The 22533-nt window shown below is 40.1% G+C and overlaps 1 protein-coding gene across 8 annotated transcripts in view; it reads right to left on the bottom strand.

Annotated features, from left to right (window-relative positions):
- mbnl2 (muscleblind-like splicing regulator 2) overlaps window positions 1-22533 on the bottom strand; it is a 92979-nt gene that overhangs the window by 61945 nt on the left and 8501 nt on the right. For 7 of the 8 annotated variants that reach the window (XR_009827438.1, XM_062060096.1, XM_062060083.1 and 4 more), the window contains exon 2: window positions 9099-9804. Coding sequence is in view for 7 of the 8 variants with exons in the window: in XM_062060096.1 (XP_061916080.1) it covers window positions 9099-9272 (174 nt within the window). In the remaining variant the exon portion in view is untranslated. Of the gene's footprint in view, window positions 1-9098; window positions 9805-20381; window positions 20647-22533 lie in introns of those variants that run through there. The other variant, XM_062060060.1, reaches the window with a different exon arrangement.

Consider the following 22533-nt stretch of genomic DNA (forward strand, 5'->3'; position numbering starts at 1 on the left):
ACACCTACTTAACCACATCATCTTTGATTTTTTACTGTTGTGTTACTTCTTTTGAACTGTGAGTCGCTATTTCATGACTTAAAGCTGCTTTATTTATTTAAAGAACCTTAAAGAATATAAGAACACCATTCGCAGCTAGCATATGTTACTAATAGTGGTTTAAGAGAACATAATTAACAAATACATGTGGCCCGCGACCCCAAAGGGAATAAGCGGTAGAAAATCGATGGATGGATGTCAATATTTATCACAAGTTCAGGCTGTCAAACACAAAAAAGATCTTCAAGAATGAAAGGATTTCAATGGTGGTTGTTATATTACTGTTAAACTGGTGTGTGAAATCTCACTGCTTTTGTAACATAATGTTATCCTTTTTGGCATAGCTTACTACATGGTCGGACCAAGAAGAGGGTGGGATATAATGCTTGCAGCTCGTTTGAACGCAAGCGCCCTGTAGGCAAACACCTATTTGTGGCTGCAGCAGCTTTAAGATGAGCTGGCAGAGAGAAAAAAGCTCTTGGAACATTATGGAGGTATGCTCACAGCCAATGTTGAGGTTTCCCACACACATGCAGTGCAGTGGCTGTTAGGTTTTTACAAAAACTCTGTACTACTTCTTTGAAAGAAAAAAATCGTGTCATAACTAAGTTGCATTATTAATATTATCACCGCTTACACATTCTCACATGCATTGTAATAGGATGCAATGCGAGGCCAGTGTCACTACAGCCCGTTAGACAAATCAACAGTTACTTAGGCCGACAAAAATGATTAAAACTATTTTGGTACAAGGCCTCTAAAGATTGCTTCTGTTGCTTCGTTAGATACCAGCCAATTAAGAGGAAATGTGTCTCATTATAAACGATGGGCCCGGGGGGACAGTTGCCTGTCTGTTAAATTGTTTGTAGTAACCTACTGTAGCAGTGTGTCAACTCTCTGGGTTTCTTTGCAAATTATAAATTTTCACAATTAGAAGAGAAATTAAAATATGTCCTAAGACAGCAGCTAACATGTTTCCTGCGCAAATATCAATTGTGACATTAAAAAACACACACAAACAGTGAACAGGAAACAGAAACTGAAAGGAGAAAAGTGTTTGTTTAGATCACTCGAATTTCAAGCAAAAAATATAACGATTAGGATTGCATACATGATACGATAGTTGCCAACACCAAATATATTTAACAGCAACTGTCAATTTTTCAGACTCAGAGACATAAATTGGATTAGGAACATCTGCAAATGTCTTTGCTGATGACGAATCTAAGCATCAATAATTAATCAAGGCACTACTAAAGGTCAGGCACACAGCATGACTCCACCTGCTTGCAACATATCTGCAAAGGTGCATGCACCAGTGACAACCCTGCAGCGAGTTCTGTCTGCCTCACAACAAATGTGAGGATAGTGTGCATTCTGCAGAGATGATTTCGATTGGAATATTTTACAAACTAATTTGTCAGCACTGTGGGTTGCACAGTGATAAAAAAGAGGATGACTCAGAGGTAGTGGGTGGACTGAGACCAGGTGAAACACTGGTACAGGAAATGGGCAGTTTTTATCCACACAATCTACCCAGCATATATACTATATTGAGTTTGGACAGATCTTTTCTATGTTTTGATTTCAGAGTTTAGGCCAGGGATGTAACTTATTCAGGTAAAAATGAAACAAGAAACCAAGCATAATCACAAACGAGATAATGAAATGGTAATACCATAACCATAGAGTGAAAAGCTTATCTTAGTACTTAAGTAATGTCAACTTGAACAGCTGCAATGTGAAAATCAGCACAGTAGTTAGCAAGTTAGAGAAGAAGTCCAAATGTAGTATATGAATGTGGGTCACAATGGCCTTTATAAAGCCAGTGTGATACATCCTGTTCTTCAAATTCGTGTTAATATGTATAATTACACTAATTGCTTTTATTTGTGGGTCCAATATATAGAAGTGAAAATGTATCTATTAGACATTCATTATTAGACATTCATTGACATGAGTGAGTAATGATTATGCATTGAACATAAATGAACGACACTGAAATTAAAAAAAGAAAACTACCGTGCAGGTGTACTCACACTAGGCCAGTCATACAATGCTTGAAATATGCTGAACCTGTGCCTGGTTGCTGCTCCCTCTCAAAGCCCCCACAGGCCTGCACTCACACTGAGCATTCATGCTACTGCCTGTTTGTTTGCCCCCTGATTTCCACCTACTACTTTATGGCAATTTCACAGACTTTGTGTGTTTTAAATTGTTCTGATTATTTTTATTGTACAAGGTGGCGGCTGTCATTTATTTAGGTTTTACTTTTGGATTTCAACAGTCCTGTACCTCAACTTGCGAGCTCAATTGACCAAACTCGTAACTCAAAACACTTGTACTTTAAATCAGTGTCACACGTTGGAATGAACCATACTTGCCAACCCTGCCGTTTTTAGCGGGAGAATCCCGGTATTCAGCGCCTCTCCCGACAACCTCCCGGCAGAGATTTTCTCCCGACAAACTCCCGGTATTCAGCCGGAGCTGGAGGCCACACCCCCTCCAGCTCAATGCGGACCTGAGACTGAGTGGGGACAGCCTGTTCTCACGTCCGCTTTCCCACAATATAAACAGCTTGCCTGCCCAATGACGTCATAACATCTAGGGCTTTTAGAGAGTAGAGTGCACAACTGCGCACACAACAAGGAGACGAAGCAGAAGAACGAGGAAATTACAGACATGGCGACGCCGTCGACGAGCAAGATGAAGAAATACGCTTGCAAGTTCCAAAACGAATGGAAACAAGAATTTCAGTTCATCCAGGACAGTTGGAAGGGGAAGGTGTATGTTGCCTGTACATTTTGTAGAACAGACTTCTCCATTGAACACGGTGGCCGAAATGATATACTCATCATGAACGGAGAAGTTAAACAGGACAATACTGCCATCTAATGGATAGCCACCGGAACACTGAAATTCAAGTATTTCTTTTATTTATATGTAAATAAAATAAATATATATATATATAGCTAGAATTCACTGAAAGTCAAGTATTTCATACATATATATATATATATATATATATATATATATATATATATATATATATATATATATATATATATAGCTAGAATTCACTGAAAGTCAAGTATTTCATACATATATATATATATATATATATATATATGAAATATATATAATATAATCGAGTTGGTGAATTCTAGCTGTAAATAACCACGCCCCCAACCACGCCCCTCGTATATTTAAAGTTCCAGGCACTCCATGCAGTCCAGATTTGATCAATTTGTGTTATTGAACAATTAATCGAAGCAACATAATGTAAATTGCAGATGTTTCTAATCGCAGGGTTTCCCCTACATGTAATGGATCGTGGCAGCCCACCATTGCAAAATAAAAGCCACAACATCTTAAAAATGAGTGTTTTTTTACGTGAAAACACGTTAAAGTAATATAATGTATTGTAACGTCCAGAAGAACTCACAAAAAGTATGATACTGTTTTTAACTTTTATTGCCAATTTTATGTTTAAAACCGGCCCTATACGTGTTCCTTCCCGTGCACACACGTCCAGCTCTGTGCTTCACTCCCACACACGCAACAGCACCTCCTCTTTCTCCACCATACCCCTTTCAGGCATGGTGTGTTCACAATCATGGTAACAATGAACATCAATAACACGCAAACATAAACAATAACACCAGCAGGTCAGTACAGTATGAATGGATATATCTAACCTATTGTTTGCGCACTATTGAAAAGTGATGCACCAATAATTTGGCAGCTGAAAATAGACTTTGATGACCAAAACAGTACTGCAGAAACCGGATGTTGTGATGATGTAAGCAATACGCATGGGATTGTCAGGAGCGGCGGCAGCATGTGTGCGATGTGGAGGTACTTTAATATATCCGAGATATACCCAGAGACAGCGATCTAAAAAGATTGCAAAAAAGGTGTAAAGAATAGAAGAGAAGAAGAAGTGCAGTTGAAACAGCAACACATAGCAAGTGTGACGTCTGGCTAGCGGCAACTCCTGCTGTTCGTCGCGCACATCGAGCAACAGAAATAAAGAGTGTTCAAACATGAGTAGAGTCTCCAATAACACCAGACAAATATGCTAGATTTGTGGCGAGTCTTTTCTAATAAAGAAAAAGTCAGTAACAAAATAACAAAGTACATGTACGATAAGCAGCAACAATTAAAACATTTAGAAAAATGATATAAGAAAAAATATGTTAATACTACTTAATAATAACACTTATTTGTTTTTAAATGTACAGTAGGTATACCATCTGTTTAGCCTTTTTAAAGAGTATATATTCATCATTGCAGATTATGCAAATCATGTAATGATGTTATATTAACCACGACCCTAGCCACAGCCCCACCACCACGGATATATTGGCAATATGGGGGGAACCCTAAAATCAATCAAATCAATTGATTGTTCCAGTTCTAATATATTTGACAGTGTAATTGAGGGTTGATCCCAGAATGAGGTCTAGGTTGTATTGGTCAACATCCTGCTACTCCTTCCTTGTCTCCTATCTTTGGAATTTCATTGGTATGAGCGCAATGGAGATTTGCGTCTTCCTCTGAGGAGGCTTGTTTGAGAATGAAGTTTGGATCTCATCAACGTTTCCAGTGTCTGCAACAGCTACTGCCTCATCGTGTCTGCGCAAATGACCTCGAGGGAGCACTGTCTGATCCTACACCGCACACATTCCCCTCCACATGTTTGCTTGGCCCAGGGAGTGGCCAGTTCAAGAGGTTTACACAGAGGAATGCAGCCAAGCCCATCTTTTGAAATAAAATAAAAAGGGGGTCACAAGCGTTAGTGACTAAAGACTAGGGCTTTCAAACAATTAATCTATTTAATCCGATTAATCCCACTTTTGAATTTTAATTAAACGTCTTTAATGACAGTACATTACTTTCTTACATAATTAATTAATTTTAAAAAAGACCCCAATACCTTGACACAATGCAATTTTATTGTAGTAAACAGTTAAAAAAATTGTTTTATTTGAATGCATGTCATTTATTTGCTCAAAACTTGGTTAAAGCATTTCTAAAATGTCCATTCCAGATGGATTTTAAAAGCAAAATGGGTCTCCTCAATGATCTTTGCACAAGCGTTTGCACTGGCCAGATCTCTGACCGCGCCACCTTTCAGGTAACAAACTGTGGTTAATGTAAAGGAACATTTGCGGTCATAATACATTGCATGATTAATCTGTGTTTATACATGACTAATGAGAACATTTTTTGCAATTATTTGCTTGTGTTTTAACTTTGACATCCCTACTAAAGACTTAAAACAGTACAATCAGAATGGCCCTCGTTATAGAACTGACATATGTCAAATCTAAATATTTGTTATTCTGTTTTGCACCAAATGGTACCCCTTTATATACCATGCATAGACCTAAATTTTGTTGTAGGGTACATGAGCATTTAATTTACAATTTGAGGAAACTGCTGCACCAACATTTTGTAATTTTTCCCCGAGTCCCTCCTCCACAGCTCCACCAGTTAAAAAAGTTTGAAGTTATCCTGTTAATTACCAAACAGTGATGTTAAAACAACATAATTTGCTTGAGCTCTAGCTAGTTCTACCTTTTACTTCCGACAATCCCTTGCCTCTTTATTTAAAAGTTTGAGACATCCCACGACCCCAAAAAACACTTGTCTGAAGCTCAAGCTGGATTAAGATGATTTAGAAAACCAGGGCGCCTTAACCCTTGGGGAGCGGTATTTGCCCCAAATGAAAATGCACACTACATACCTAGAGGAGATGTCTATGGTTTTCCATATCACACCATGTTTTTGGCCACTTCAAAAAACATATGTGATATCGGCACCTTTCAGTCCCCTGAACTAAACAATGTGGTTATGACGGCCTCTCTTAGTACTCTCCTTTGAAATACGTTTTGGTGAGAACATCAGAGAATGTATTTTGCAATGACAAGCAGTCTATTAATTAGATTTTCAGTCTAACCCAGACCCCTTCTCTTGTCTTCGCCACAGGTTATCTTGCTCACAGCAAAACAACTGTTTAGCCTAGCGCTCACAGGAAATGGCTTCATCCGTGACATATTAAAAGGTGTGCGAATGATGCAAAACACTGTGTACTTGCCCGCCCAAGTTGGCTTAGTGATACTGTGACAGGTATCATAACCATGTCACGCGGGAACAACAGCTTGTACTGTCGTTGCAGTCCCTGTGTTACATATTTGAGGCAGGTCTCAATGGAAATGTAATGATACCTGGTCAGCCAAATGTAGCAGCTTGTCCTATTTTAGGCTATGGCAAATGTAGCATGAAAAGACTTCATGACTACAGCCAACAGTGTAGAACTAGGAGACAATGCTCAGAGAAGCATAGCATAGTTGATATGCTTCAAGTTGAGGAGAGATTTGTCTTTCTCACAATGCCCATGAAAAACCAATATTTTAAAGTAAGTTCTCAGTTGAACCTCCACTGAACAGGCTCCGAACATCAGACCAGCTCCAGCACTGAGAAAGTTCAGATAAAAAAGGTATCACAATTTGTTTCTGAAAAGAAGTGCTTGTGCTTGTGATCAAGTGATCAAGTCATGCCTGGGGGCACACACTCCTGGCATGATAGATCATCAAGTGAGAGGGACCAGGAAGACGATACAGGCATAATGGGGCTAAAACCAGTCTACTGTGGAAAACCCATTTCCTAAAGGATAGTAAAGCTTCTATTCTCTTGGCCATCACTTGGAAAGATTTGGTGAGACTGGCCTACATGACAGAGTCAGAGGTGTCTTAAGACTAGGGGTGTAATGATAAACTGTAATAATGACAACCACCGTAAAACTCCCGACGGTGAGTAATAACTTTTATAATTAAAATGATCAAAAAACCAAGACTGATAAATGCTGTGTGATAAACTCAGACTGATTAGCTTAAATGCCAACATGAAAACAAGAGCATCAACGTCTTTTCCGATTAAGAAACAACATACCCCAATCTTAACATATACAAACACATTACTGTCTGAGTAACTAAGCTATTCTGTCGTGCAAATTGATCCAACAAGCTGTGCTCTCTGAGCACAAAGTGATAATTCTATTAAAGACGGAGGTGTTCTTACGGTGCACAAATACATGCAAAATAGTGGATTTTCTAACAGTGTGTCTACTAATAATACCTTGGTCAAAAGATTTCAGTGTGTGTACTTTTTGAGCACATTCAATAATACTGCGATAATTAATGATAACCATGATCATTTTTGTCACAATAACCGCGATATGAAAATTCTATATCGCTGTTATTGTGACCAACAAATTTCATATCGCTACAGTATATCCCTACTTAAAACACACAGAATCTTGTATTCTGACTCAATATGGTGAAAAAGGGGTCAAGGAAATTAGAGACAAATCTACTTACAGCTAACCAGTTTATCCATGGTTTCTCATATATTCATTTATTTGTGACGACCCGCAACAAACATTTTTGGACTGCCAACTATTATGATCTTTCACATAATTAGGCTGTGGGGTAAATGCAACTTGTCATTACAAATTTGTACAGTCGATGGCACAACTCTGCTTCTGAGCACACAAGAGATCTGCTTAGGGATATTAGTACATAGTGTATGTAAATCTGTATACATTGGTACCTCTGCTTATGAATGCATATCTTATAAATTTTTTGAGATACATGCCATCTTGGATAATTTTTTGCTTTAAAGAGGCTGTTTGCAACCTTTTCGCAGATGCCTACAGGGCGCTAACTGACCAAAGTGTTATCAGTATTATATCCCACCCTCTTCTGGCTCTGACCACATAACTACGGACCCACATAACACATGTTTTAGCTTTGTCAGCTCATGATAGCATTTTGGCAGAGTTTAGCCACTAACTTTAGCTAGTTTCATTAAAAAAAAATTTCATTTATTCATTTATTTCAGGCAATGACAAAAAAATACAAGGTACATTACACAACACATAATACTATTAATTAATATAATGCAAAAGGTAATGTACAGTATGTAAGCATTATGATTCAGTTTTGCCTGAAAGGGAGGGAGAAGAAGATAACTTATTTAATCCCACCCCCAGTTCTCCATTCAGTGATTAATACATTGCGCTTCACTGTTACTGCTATCATTGAATGCAGCAACAATACGATTGAACATTTTTAGTTTCTTTTTCGGGACGGCCTTTGTGTGCACACGCTCCAGGTGTGTGAAGGTGTAAAGCTGACTTAATAGATTTTGCCCATTGTGGTCAGTCAACGAATCAGATTCGACTGAAAATCCTTAGTTGAAGACAGCCCTAGGGTGTATTCCCTTTTGTTAGATATGATAAATGTAATTCTGTATCAATATTACGTAATTTGAAATTAGATTTTTAAAACTAAAATATGAAAACATTTCGAGGTAAAAAATAAATAAAAATCACAACGTTAATCTTGCAATACAAAACAGTATTGTGTACAAAGGGTAACTTGCAGCTAGAGTACATCCTCCTCCTAGTGTTCTGGCCCAGTTTCTAAGGCTATTTATCACTGTCAAGGTTGTTTCTGTGTGTGTTTCTATATACAATTTGATGTGAAAGGCGTTTTCCTGGATGATTATTTTACTTTCAGCATGTGGGGGCGTAAGCATGTCAGCCACAACATAAAAGTCCAATTATTGGTTTTACAAGTGAAATATTACAAAATTGGTAACATTCATGTTGTTTGTGCCTTGTGTGTTCGTTGACAAGGAACCAAGACTAGAAGTCTCAGACCTACTTGAAGAGAAAAAATGTGCACCTACCAACACAAATGATGGCGACAAGGCATGGTAACTTTAGACAAACACACTGTAGAAAATCCCACATGCATACCAGTGGTGACAGTGAACATGACAACAGACCTCCCTGACCTTTAGTTTCATAGGTCAGAATGAACTGCTAACTGCGGCACGGCATCTGGGTAATTTGGGCGTCCCAACAGCAATCACCAGCCGACCATTTGGAAATCAAAAATCTAACTCTTTCTGCTTTCCTTAAAAATCAATTTGTAGTGTGGTAGTAAATATAACATTGTTAAACACGATAAAAGGAAAGTCTTTACCTTTAAAGAGTCAAAACAGGCGATCACTCTCCCGTTTTCCACCTGGCAGCTTTTAGGTGGATGGGCAAATTTGCACTCTTCATCACTGCGTGAACAAGTCCCCCTCTGAAACTGCCGACACACTTCCAAGGTCAGCCATTTTGTGTCACGAATGGAAGCGATGTTCAGAGCCATGTCAGCGTCGCTAGCTGGTTTGTAGCACACTTGGTTTCAGAAGGCAGCACGTCTTCGGAGGAGTTGGTACAGGATTCCAGGAAAAACAACTGATGTTTGCAGCTAAAAAACCTGCCGAAAAACTTGCTTCAGCTAAGTGGATGACTTGTCGTTGCAGACAGCAAAGTGGCGGTAATGAACTTTCAGTCTTGTTTGTGAGCAGTACACGGGACTACAATGCTGTTGCGAAATTTGTCACTTAAACAGTGGATTTTTCATCACTCAGCAAGAATCAAGTTCAAACCTCTGACCAAGCAGAGGAAGCATTCTCAGAGATGAGTTCAGTTGGTTTTCCCAAAGTCTCCAAAATGTCCAAAAGTGAATGAACTGATGTAGACAGGAAAAAGCGATATTCTGAAGTTTAGAGTTAAGGGCTTAAAGCAAGCGTTTCTGAGCGTCCTGTCTCGACTGCAGATGGACTCAGGAAATCTTCAAAACTTTCACAGATCTTCTAGTAGGGATGCTGTCTCACAAGGCACTTTCTGTCACCAATCTGGAGTGGAGAAGAGAACAATATAAATAGAATGAAAATGTTGCATGTGTGATCTGCTTTAAGGCCTTTATCTCTTTTGGCGAGTATAAAATATAAGTCAGTCAATAAGCAATGTACTTCAAGACAAAAAATCAATGGTAGAAATCTCCGTAATGTGAGATGTTGGACAAGACAAGATCTCGGGGTCCAACCCACCTCGAAGAAAGAATAATGGTCAGCAGGACGGCAAGACCAGAGGTTACTAATTGTTTTCTGTCATACCCCCCTCGATACATTTTTCCACGCTGAAACAAGGCCAACAGTGCTTTATTTACTGTTATAGTGCTGTACTCACACAATGGCCAACCTGAAAAAATAAGTCTAGTGCAGGGGTCTCCAAACTTTTATATTCGGGGGCTACATTGGGCTGAAATAATTTTTACCTTATGGCCAAAGTAATAATTAAGATTATTGTTATCAATATTGAAATCATGATTACTGATTGTTAAGTAAAGCAGTGTTGGGGCGTGAACGTAATACTATCATGTCATTTGTAATGTCTAATAAAAAGACTATAGATAAACGTTATCCATACACAGTATTTATAAACAAATATTGGGTTTTTTATTCTTTAATAACATCAACTTGTCAGCTTTTTGTCATTACATGATGCCTTTATCTCTATTTTTACATTTTGATAGAGAGAGTTTTTATTTTTATTTTTTTTCAAGTTATGTACATCATGTAGTAGATGATGAGTCAGGACAGATCCATTATGAGTTTGAGCAGAAATATGTCGTATAGGAATTAACTATGCACAATAACACATTAACAAAATTATGTCACATGAATAATTTTTGAAGTGACATGAAAAAAAACACAAATAATGTAAACAAAACCTGGTGTTTACTTTTTGATATCAAAATAAAACACAAAGCAGTTTGGCTAATGAAGATGAAGTTTAATAAGCAAGCTTTTTTCTTCTCCAACGCCTCCCTAGTGTTTCAGTACAACAGTTTGGCCAACAAAAAAACCCCCCGGAGTGATACCTGTTGTGTGCGGAGCTGAAGGAATCTACCAATCACGGTGTGGTATATGGCTCTCGACAATATTGAGGGCGTGCCTTGATGGCACTGCTTTTAGCGTCCTCTACAACCTGTTGTTGCGCCGTCTTTTTCTCCATACAAACAGCATGCCGCCCAGTCACATGTTGTATGCGGCTTCTACAGACACACGTAAGTGACTGCAAGACATACTTCATCAACAGCCATACAGGTCACACTGAGGGTGGCCATATAAACAACTTTAACACTGTTACAAATATTACTTGACAGCCCTGATATATATATACTGTATATATATACAGAATATCCATCCATCCATTTTCTACCGCTTGTCCCTATCGGGGGAGCGGAGGGTGCTGTAGCCTATCTCAGCTGCATCTGGGCGGAAGGCGGGGTACACCCTGGACAAGTTGCCACATCATCGCAGGGCCAACACAGATAGACAGACAACATTCACACTCACATTCACACACAAGGGCCAATTTAGTGTTGCCAATCAACCTATTCCCAGGTGCATGTCTTTGGAGGTGGGAGGAAGCCGGAGTACCTGGAGGGAACCCACACAGTCATGGGGAGAACATGCAAACTCCACACAGAAAGACCCTGAGCCCGGGGATCGAACCTAGGACATTTTTATTATGAGGCACATGCACTAACCCCTTAACCACGGCGCTGACCACCGCAGCGCAGCTTAGCAAAAAGGATCAATAGTTATTACTACTAACTTACTCTCTACTTATCACATTTTAATTTTTTTTAATACTTAAAAATGGTATCATATGTGTATATATTGTATCTGCTGATGTATTTCTGTTGTGTATCTGCTGATGTACACTACCGTTCAAAAGTTTGGGGTCACCCAAACAATTTTGTGGAATAGCCTTCATTTCTAAGAACAAGAATAGACTGTCGAGTTTCAGATGAAAGTTCTCTTTTTCTGGCCATTTTGAGCGTTTAATTGACCCCACAAATGTGATGCTCCAGAAACTCAATCTGCTCAAAGGAAGGTCAGTTTTGTAGCTTCTGTAACGAGCTAAACTGTTTTCAGATGTGTGAACATGATTGCACAAGGGTTTTCTAATCATCAATTAGCCTTCTGAGCCAATGAGCAAACACATTGTACCACTAGAACACTGGAGTGATAGTTGCTGGAAATGGGCCTCTATACACCTATGTAGATATTGCACCAAAAACCAGACATTTGCAGCTAGAATAGTCATTACCACATTAGCAATGTATAGAGTGTATTTCTTTAAAGTTAAGACTGGTTTAAAGTTATCTTCATTGATAAGTACAGTGCTTTTCCTTTAAAAATAAGGACATTTCAATGTGACCCCAAACTTTTGAACGGTAGTGTATTTCTGTTGTAGTTGTAAAAAATGTATATATATCGGCCGATATTGATATACGTCAAAATGCCAAACATTGGCGCTGATAATCAGTCTATCATTAATTAAGAGACTGTGACCCACTAATACCTTGTTTACTTCCCACAACCTCGTTAAAGTTTTGTAATCAATCAGAAACATCAAACACAGCTAAAATGCGCCAAACATGTTGATGTGAGAAAAGAGAGTATTTTGCATTTTACCTATCTGGTTTTGTAGTGGATTTAAATGGGTGTGGCGCTTAGACATTTTCTATAATGTCTACGTAGTTCATTGGGCAGGTTGTGTGTTGTGTAGCAAATGTGTTAACATTCTGTGTTGGTTTTTAAATATTTGCACAATGGGTGGGAAAGTTTGTATTGGTACCTATATATGTATTCTATGCACTTAATAAATGTTGTAATGCTCATGGTCACTGACTAACAATATTGACATCATCCATCAAATGGCAGCACATTTGGTAATACTTCACCTTTGATATAATCAAAAAATAACTTGGGACATCCCGCAGGCCCGATTGTGGACGCTACCGGGCCGCACCTGGCTCACGGCCCGTAGTTCGGAGACTAGAGGTGGGCAGAATGATCAATTCTCCGACGCATCACGATTAGAACGTGAGAGATTCATGAATCAAAGGACAAATGTCCAAATATTGATTATTACATATGTGTCACGGCGCAGTCTCAAACCCGCAATTCTCCCGCAGTTTTTCCAGCACCCATGTTGGCAGCATGCCAGGACACGCCCCCGCACGCGGCAGTCACTTCACGCCCACGCAAAGACGAAGCTGCAGACTATCAGCAATCTGCACACCTGGAGGTAATCAAGACTGCAGCATAAAGACAAGTGGACCCTTGGAGCCTATGCCGGAACGTCGTTAACTCCTTGCAATACGCATTACGTCTCTGGCTTTCCTTCTGTGTACTTGTTCCCTCGTCTTATGTCCCTTGTTCTTCCCGCAGTATCCATCCTGTTCAGTGTGCTCGAGCTCTGTACCTCGACCTCCCTCCGGACCTTGGACTGCCTCCTTCGATCCTCGACCCCAGCTTGGACACGGACCTCGTCGTTTCTCTCCTTGATCTTTGCCTCTGATGCTTCCTTTGTTTTTCTTTTCATTCCTGTCAAAAACTTCCTTTTCTCTGTCAGTTCTGTAAACTGATGTTCCTGTGTACTTTGGTCACTTGGTTTAACAAGCCCCCTGTTGATTGGTTTTAGCACTGCCACCACCTAGGTGGCTGCTTGTGTAATGTTCAAGCATGAATAAAGAACCACACTGAAAACCTACCCTCCACGCACCCTCTGAAACCTCACAGCGACCCCCCAGGGAGTTCCGCCCCACTTTTTGAGAAGCACTGACCTAGCCGATAGAAAACTGCACAGCGCAGCACTATTCCGGGCCACTGTCCAGAAGTCAAAGAGTGACCGAGACAGATGCGTATGCCAGTGCCAGACTTTCATTTTGACACCGTCCAGTGTCCTATTATATCCACTTGTTCCCCAGAGTCAAAAATAGAAGTGGGGTATTCTCTCAGGACACTCACGCTTGTGTGTGGTTATTTTCTAGGGACTGATGATTGGACAATTGCTGGAGCAACAATCAAAGGAAGTGACCTTTCCATTGAGCATATGTAATACAATACTAAACTACTGGACAAAAAAAATTGGTAGGCACATCTGGAAATGTTTCTGGCTAAACAGGGATCAGAGAAACAAAGGCTAGGGACACCACACAGACACTTTTTACAGAAACACTGTAAAAAAATAAACCTTTGGTTAAAATAGACCTTTTATAAACATGTAATAAGTTTTGTACTGTAAAAATACCTAACTGTTATTTAGCTACAACCAGTACAATAGGTTTAGTAAGCAGATTCTGCATGAAAAGCCTCCATCCATCCATTTTCTATACCGAATGTATTCAGTTGGGACGGGTAAGCTGGAGCCTGCACCCGGGACTGGTCGCCAGCCAATTACAGGGCAGGTATTAACAAACAACCATTCACACATTACCATTACACATTGCCATTAACAGGCTTGTTTTTGTAATTTGGGAGGAAGGTGGAATACCCGGAGATAAAACATGCAAACTCCACACAGAGATGCCCAAACAGTGATTCGAAACTGGATCGCTTGACTGTGCAGCCAACATGCTAACCACTAAGCTACTGTGGGCCCCCCCAAAAAAACCTTAGCTATAAAAATTGTTGAAACATGACTCACGATGATGGCCCCCTGATAGGAGAAAGAAGAGAAGATGAGTAGCATTTGAACGCAGAAGCTGGTATAAACTAGGTTTAGGGATACTTGTAATCTCAATAATACTATTAAGAGAAGAAACAAATCTTTTTTACTAATTATTTTGAAAGACAATATAGATCTGACAGAACCTGGAGAAATATGGTTGACACAGTCTTGTTAGATATGGGTTAAGCTTAAGTGTGCAACCATTAATTTAAACAAAAATTTGTTGCTTACAAATTAATCCTCATGTTTTTCCAGGCGGAAAGGCACATGCGCACAGGAAGAGAAAAATGGAACAACACCGTGATCAAAAACATCGAAACTATGGAAACATTTCACCTTAAACACGTCAAAGATACAAATTATTTGCTCAATTTGCAAAGCTGAACTTGATTTTTACGGCAGTATGTTTCTGATGCAGGAACATTTAAAGCAGAGGCATTTGAAAGATCTGGAGGATGCGGTCTCCAATTCTCCTCAATAAAGTAGTTAACTTGTAATCCAGTAACAACGGAGAGACAGCGTTGTGTGAGACATAAATATAACTGTCATTTTAGCTAAAGTAATAATAATAATAGATTAGATTGTTACAGCGCTTTTCTAGACACCCAAAACGCTTCACAGAGAACTGAGAAACCCATCATTCATTCACTATCGAACCTGGATCCCTCGAATTGCTGGCACAGCCGCTCTACCATCTGAGCCAAGCCATCCAAGTAAAGCTGTGGTCAGGTTTCCAAAAACATCATCACAAAATACACTTCTTTTTGAGGAAGTTTGTTAGTTGCAGCCCTAGTTAAGCTTATGTGCCCATCTTTAGTTTACACATACATTTTAGTTTAGATGGGTCAACTTTTTGTAGGTTTGGCCAAAATAGCTGTAATACTCTATTTATACTTTGAGTAATTAATTTACTTACTTTATGCCTATTGTCATACAGAATAGTAATATTTTCTAAGTAGGTGAAACAGGCAAACCTCTTTTTTTGAAATAGTCCAACAACCCCACACTGCTCCAGATAATTGTCTAACAAACCCTGTCCCACTTTAACTGTTATCATAGCTAACGAGACAAGAAGCTTTTCGGCCAGATCATAAAAAAGAGTGGCTCCCCTCTCCAAGGCAGGATTCAATTTCACACCATTTCCCCACGGAGGGGGCCAATCACTTTGGAAGAGACAGTCAGGTGGAAATCATGCCAGATTTGACCTTTACCAATTAAACCCTTGTTATTTTTAGAAGTCACAAGAACTCTTAAATCAAGCTAGCCTACTTTGTCAAAATGTATGACGAGAAAACAGTGTCATTTTTCTCCCCCTTTTCACGGTGATAATTTGGTGTTCCTAAAATGATCTAGTTGTGGCCTTGAGCCAAAGCCATCACTAATCATTGTTTAGTTTGGCGGAGAACGTTGAGGGTCACAAAATGTAGAGAGAAAAACTCTCATTCCCGATGAAATACAGACTTGACTTGAACTACTCCAGTGCATGCACTGGTAGGGATGGGTGAATACCTTTTTTTTTAACAGATAATGAATCAATAGCTTTTAAATTTAGCAATATTAAATTACAAGGCCAGCACGGTGGTAAAGGGGTGTGCGTGTGACTCACAATAGGAAGGTCATGGGTTCGATCCCCGGGCTCTGTGTTTTTCTGTGTGGAGTTTGCATGTTCTCCCTGTGACTGCGGGTACTCCGGCTTCCTAGAAACCTCAAAATACATGTACCCAGGGATAGGTGTGGCAAAACAAAATAAACTGAGGGACTTACTTAACCTGACTCTTGCCATGTCCTTGTAGTTCGCTGAGCTCCACACAAGGATCTGGGCTCGAGGGCTATGCAAACTCCTTCAAGATAGCAAAAAATAATGAACCAATCAGGATCGCCGGGCGGGATTTCATAGATGTGACGTAGCGCCGAAGCCACTGTTTTATTCAAACAACAATGGCGGCATGCAGCGAGGAGTTGTGTGCTGACATTGATTCTGCTATTGCAACTGTTTTGTCAAATCTATTGAATATTAATTATTTAAAAAGATGAACAGAGAACTTTTCGCTCTGTCGTTATCCAATATGTCGGCTGTTCTGTTTTGGATTTCCCAGCGTCGCTCTCATCACCGTCACGGGTTGATTTCGATGTGAGTGGTTGAAGTAGCACGTCATTCAAGATAACGGACAAGTGGTTTATCCAATCACATACAATGATTTTTTTACAAGGCCCCGCCTTCTGAAATACATCTCCTATTGAGAAGTCCCAGATCCTTGTGTGGAGCTCAGCGAACTACGAAGATCTGGCGAGAGTCAGGTTAGAACTTACTAACATTATGACCAGAATCCTCATGTTACATCTTACGCAGCGAACAAAATAATGGTCCAAGAAAAATAGCTTATATATTAATGTTATTATTATTTTGCACTTAAGGAAACAATACCTAATGCAATATGCAGTGTTGGAAGGTTGCAGAACCAGTACACTTTCACTTGCAATGTATTTCTCACTTCCAAATTGAGGAGTTTAAGTACCTCGGGATCTTGTTCACGAGTGAGGAAAGAGTGGAACGTGAGATCGACAGGCGAATCAGTGCAACGTCTGCAGTGATGCGGACACTGTATCGGTCCGCCGTGGTGAAGAAGGATCTAAACCGAAAGGCAAATCTCTCAATTTACCGGTCGATCTACGTCCCTATTCTCACCTATGGTCAGTAGCTTTGGGTTATGACCGAAAGGACAAGATCACGGCTTCAAGCGGCCTCTGTCAGGTGGCGGGGCTCTCCCTTAGAGTTAGGGTGAGATACTCCTTCATTCGGGAGGGGCTCAGAGTAAAGCCGCTGCTCCTCCACATTGAGAGGAGCCAGATGAGGTGGTTCGGGCATCTGGTCAGAATGTTCCCCGAACCAGTAGGAGATTACGGGGAAGACGCAGGACACGTTGGAGAGACTGTGTCTCCCAGCTGGCCTGGGAACACCTTGGGATCTCCCGGGAAGAGCTGCACAAAGTAGCTGGGGAGAAGGAAGTGTGGGCTTCTCTTCTCGACCCGATTTCGAATAAGCAGAAGAAGATGTATGGATGGATTTCGAAATTGCACTCTTGAGACTTCAGACAGTCTTGTTTACAAGTCGGGTTTAAATTGTCAAATTTACAAGTTTACACTTGAAACTGGTTTATTGTTTTAAAAAAAAAAAGTGCATTTGTAAATGTAACATAGTTGAGATATTTTGAAATCGAATTGAAACCTGATTAATCGATTCAGAACCTTATGAATCAAAATTTTATGATTTACTGTATGAAATTGGCCATGATATCCAGCCCTAGTGTGCAGTGCACACAGCTTTGGTTTAGTCTGGCTAGACAGGTCCAGGGCCTTGGACACTATAAACTTATCTTGGCTTAGCCTAGCTCAGCTTGTGCTACTGTAGCCTGTCTTAGTTTATTTATGCAGAGCTTAGCTGGTGTTATTTCAACAGAACGCAAAAATGATGGTAGGAAAGGACAACACCATGTTTTGATCTCAGAGATTACCACACTCATGCCAGGAAGGCAATGCTGTGAGATGCATATTGGATGAGTGAATATTCAATTATATGGGAAGCATTAAAATTTATGTGATGTGATGACACTAATAAAGCTGTTTACAGCGGGTAATGTTTTACTTGTGAAGAACTAAATTTCAAAGCCAAAACTAATGTTTAGTATGGTGTCATCAGTAGGGTTGACAGACAGGCTGACCTACTAGAGGACGGAGATGTGAAGAAAAGCACCACAGTACTGGACTTTATGGATTACTGACGCTTACTAAAGCCAGCTGGCAAGGGCATTATCTTACTAGTCTGCTTAATTGTATGAGAGTCAGCGGGACTAGAGCGTCTCGAGTGAAAGTCATTGGCTTGACCTCCGATTACCTTGTATGTAACCCATTAGTTTGGTATCTGTGTATTCTGTGATGTGTGTTGCTTTTTATTTTAGCTGCTTTCGCTGGTTGTGAGTCAGCGGGGCTGGAGCATCTCCAGTGAAAGTCATTGGCTTGACCTCCGAATACCTTGTATGTAACCCATTAGTTTGGTATCTGTGTATTCTGTGATGTGTGTTGCTGTTTATTTTAGCTGATTTTGCTGGTTGTGAGCTTTGTGACGTTTACTTTAGCAGAGGTCAGGTATTGCCAGCACAATTAAACCAGGAGGCTGCATTTCCACTTATTACCACTTTCTTCTGGAAAATCACTGCCATGGAGTCATTTGCGTGGCAAAGAGGAACAAGTGTTCAATGTTATTCAAGGCTGTGAAGAATGGACCACATTGTCAAGGAGAAATAAGAACATTTCCTATGTATAATGGAAATTTAAGGTACCTTGTTACACAAGATTGAATGTCCCTTTTCTTCAAGCAAGCGTCACCCAGATTTCTAGGTGACATCATTGGCTTATTTGCTGAGAAAATATTATTTTCCACGTTTCCTTCTTTTAGAGAATAACAGAGCAGGTCTATAGCTTGCGGTCCAACAGGATTTCATAGAGTGCCTATGCAATTGTATTTGGCATAAGACTGGGTTCCTGGAGTTGAATAACAAGTACCATTAGCAATGAGGACGAGTGACTGAGACTCCTCCAGGACTAAGCTTACGTTCGGACGCACAAGAAGAAGCATTCCACAGAGTCAGCAGATTGGTGTGCGGCACATCATAATAGCCTTAGCTTGTGACCTGAATGGCCTTGTTCATGATAGGGGTCGGGGATTTTTCCTCCTTGTTAAATGAGATTACTTAACTCTTTGCATCATGTTTATCTTTTTACATCTAAAATAGGCTAGATTTGATTTATGTAGTAGTTCTGACGGTATAGTGGTTACTGTAGTTTTAGTCTTCCCTGTTTAGCTATTTTACATTACTTTTTGACAAACTCAGAATTTCTCTGTGAATGATGAATGAATCTTTGAGATAAAATTCAGGCATATAGAAGAGGTGGTTGGGTGTTTAGGATTCTGCACGATTTGGCTGATCCAAATTATAATTGGCCGCCCTGAGCAGAGGTGTGCATTCCACTGAGTGCCATTGTATGTATTGTTTTTTTTACTGCAAGACAATATTATAATATGTATATGTCAATACAATATCAAGTAGAAAGCATCACATTAAATTATAAATATCATCTACTGAAAAGGTCCTATCTCCTCAAAGCGAATAGATAATAGTTGTTGTTGAATGACTCAGCAAACGGTCGTTTGCGTTTTTTTACGGTTAATGTCTGAAAAATTGACCAGCCTGAGAATCCTTTCAATACTCTCTCCACCTGACAACATCTTTATCAGAGAGTATGTTTCTGCAAATCATCATATTATTGTTGATTATAACAATTGTCAATTTTAGAAAGCACCTACTTCTGCTTCATTTAGCGCCAGATGTGCGACACCACCCTAGTCTGCTGGTATCTACTGCTTGACCGCAGCATGCCCAATTATGTCAATGACAGCACCATCACAATTGAAAGACTAATTAACAGAATGTGTGATTAATTTCAAAACAGTATCTGAATAATCGTGGCTACTACACACAAGCATTTCCTGATTTGAACAACACTTTCAAGTCAGGCCGTAGAAGTAAACTTTAGAACCTGTAACAGCCAGTGACATGGCCTGCATGTGCAAGTGAAAAACATGTAACCCATGTGGCTCCTGACATTTGCACTGTTGGGGGAGTGAGTTCACTGCTGTGATAATGCCTCACTCCCTCTCAGGAGTGGGTGCAGTAAGACCATTACAGTACTGGAAACTGCAATATGGTCGTAACTCTGAGCTCTGCACATTCTCTCATTTTTAGCCTGCTGCTCTCACACAGATACAATGTTCCCTCTCATATCACCCAAGCTTGTATGCATCACAATGCAGTAAACTATTTAAAAAATAATGGTTCTTTCCCACCTTGTTTTAGCGGGTCCCCGAGCTCGGACGTTTGCTATCCCCAACACAAAAGGCACCTTGCGTGGCACTGTTCTTACAGACACAACACGGATGTCTGACTCAGCAACTGGAGTTGATGACCATGTGAACTGTTGTCATTCCTTGCACGCTGCCCAGTGCCGCAACCAGAGGTCCATGCTGAGACGGGTCCTCTTTCGATGTCCCTCTCACTTTCAGCCACAGCAGCAAGCAAGCCAGCGAGTGAGGTAAGCAGGCGGGCGGGTGGGCAGGGAGGCAGCCGGACGTGCAAGCAGGAAGCAGAAGTGTGCCGACTCCAACTCTGTGGCTGAAACATTACCATCTACCCATCCGTCCCTCATACACACACACACGCCCCTAAAGCCAGCCCCTTTCTGCCCACGAGCCTGTGACAAAGGCCTGCCTCTTCCCAGCTCAAGCCAATGGGGGAACAGCAGTTATAAATCAATGCTGTCTGTGCCTCCCTATTGTAACATTGTAGGCGATGGAGTGAACACTGCACTTACAGTAACATCCTCTGAATGCTAACCTGTCAAGGTATTTCCCCACTTTAATGCACTGCCAAACTAGATGTTACATCATTGACTTTCACCTCTGTTTTGAGCTTTCATTCAAAGCTGCTTGATGTTTAACGGATATATGGGTGGACACTCGATGTCTTTCTCAATGCAGAACCACTTAGTACATACAGATGATCCTATTCGTCCTTCCTATCCGTCTGTGTTCTATTGATATGTCACACCATCCCCCCAGGAAACAAGAGCACCGCACCTCCTCCTTTCATCATCCAGACACACTCCAATCATTGACATCTCTCTTCCTTCCATCCCCTAAGCTCTCTTTCACGCAGAATTTTAATCATATTATTGAGTTTGATGGACTATAATCACAGTATAGGGAAGGTTTCTGTTACTGGTCCAACCGGTCGTCCCACCCTCTTCTCTGTCCTTCCATCCAGCTGATGACATGCTGGTTGGCATCATGTGAGCAGTGAAGCTGGGCGTCACAGAACTGATGAGTCAGAGATCCAGATTCAATCGAACAGCTGTACCATCTGTGGCTCTGTGTCTGTCTGTCTGTCTCAGTGTCATACAAAGTCTAAAACAAAGGCTGTGAATGACACTGCAGCCTGGGTGTTTCATTGATAGAGTATCTGTGGGTCAAACATGCTTTACAATTCTGTAAGCAAAGAGCAAACCTAATTAACAATCTTGCGATGCTTTAATTAGTAATGTACGATAGGGATGTAATGATAAACTGTAACAATGATAACTGCGGTAAAACTCCCGACGGTTAGAACTACCGAATCAAATAAAATGATTGAAAAAAACATTACTGTCTAAACAACTAAGACAACATTGACTATAAAATCTGTGTGTCTTAGCACAAAGTGATCGATCTATACTAGACAGTATAGATTGCGTAACGTCACATAACCCGGAAGTGAATTTGCATTTATTAAAAAAAAAACATTCTAAAACATTTACAAATTAAAATGGACGTAGTGAACCATATTTACACACACACACACATTAACATAATATGGCTCTTATGGAGCCAGAACAATATTTAATGTTTCCTCTTTAAGAAAGTATATAGTATGTCTGTTTATTTTAGTTAGAAAACAAATAAATAAAACCTAAACTAAAAAAGTACTCTCACTGGAAACAGATTTACATTGTTTGTGGAAGTTAAGTATTAGGAAGATTAAAAAACCTAACATCTATCTTTGATTTGTCACATGGGCAGGGCAAGGTTTAACAGCTCACATCACCTTTTGGAACCCCAAGCCTTTATACCTTTGGAGACATAGTTCCAGAAATTGATTTTACACACTCAAAGATTTTTGCAGTTAGTTCCATTTCCTCATCATAACGTTGGTGCTTTATCACAAGATTGAAGGAGCTTGATTGGTTCTAGGTAAGAAAAATTGTAAGCTACTATTTGTATTTGATTGTACCAACGATACTTGTGCAGTATCAATGTCTTCATTTCACACCCCTCAGTTATCACATAACTCTAATAACAATTGTGCCTTATGACCAATTTCCACTGGCAGACCTCAGGCCGCGTCCCTCCTAAATAGATTTTTCCAGCAGGAAAACAAACAAAAGCCTCGCAGACAAACAAGCTG

This window comes from Entelurus aequoreus, linkage group LG01 (assembly GCF_033978785.1).
Source record: "Entelurus aequoreus isolate RoL-2023_Sb linkage group LG01, RoL_Eaeq_v1.1, whole genome shotgun sequence".
Classification (NCBI taxonomy): Eukaryota; Metazoa; Chordata; class Actinopteri; order Syngnathiformes; family Syngnathidae; genus Entelurus; species Entelurus aequoreus.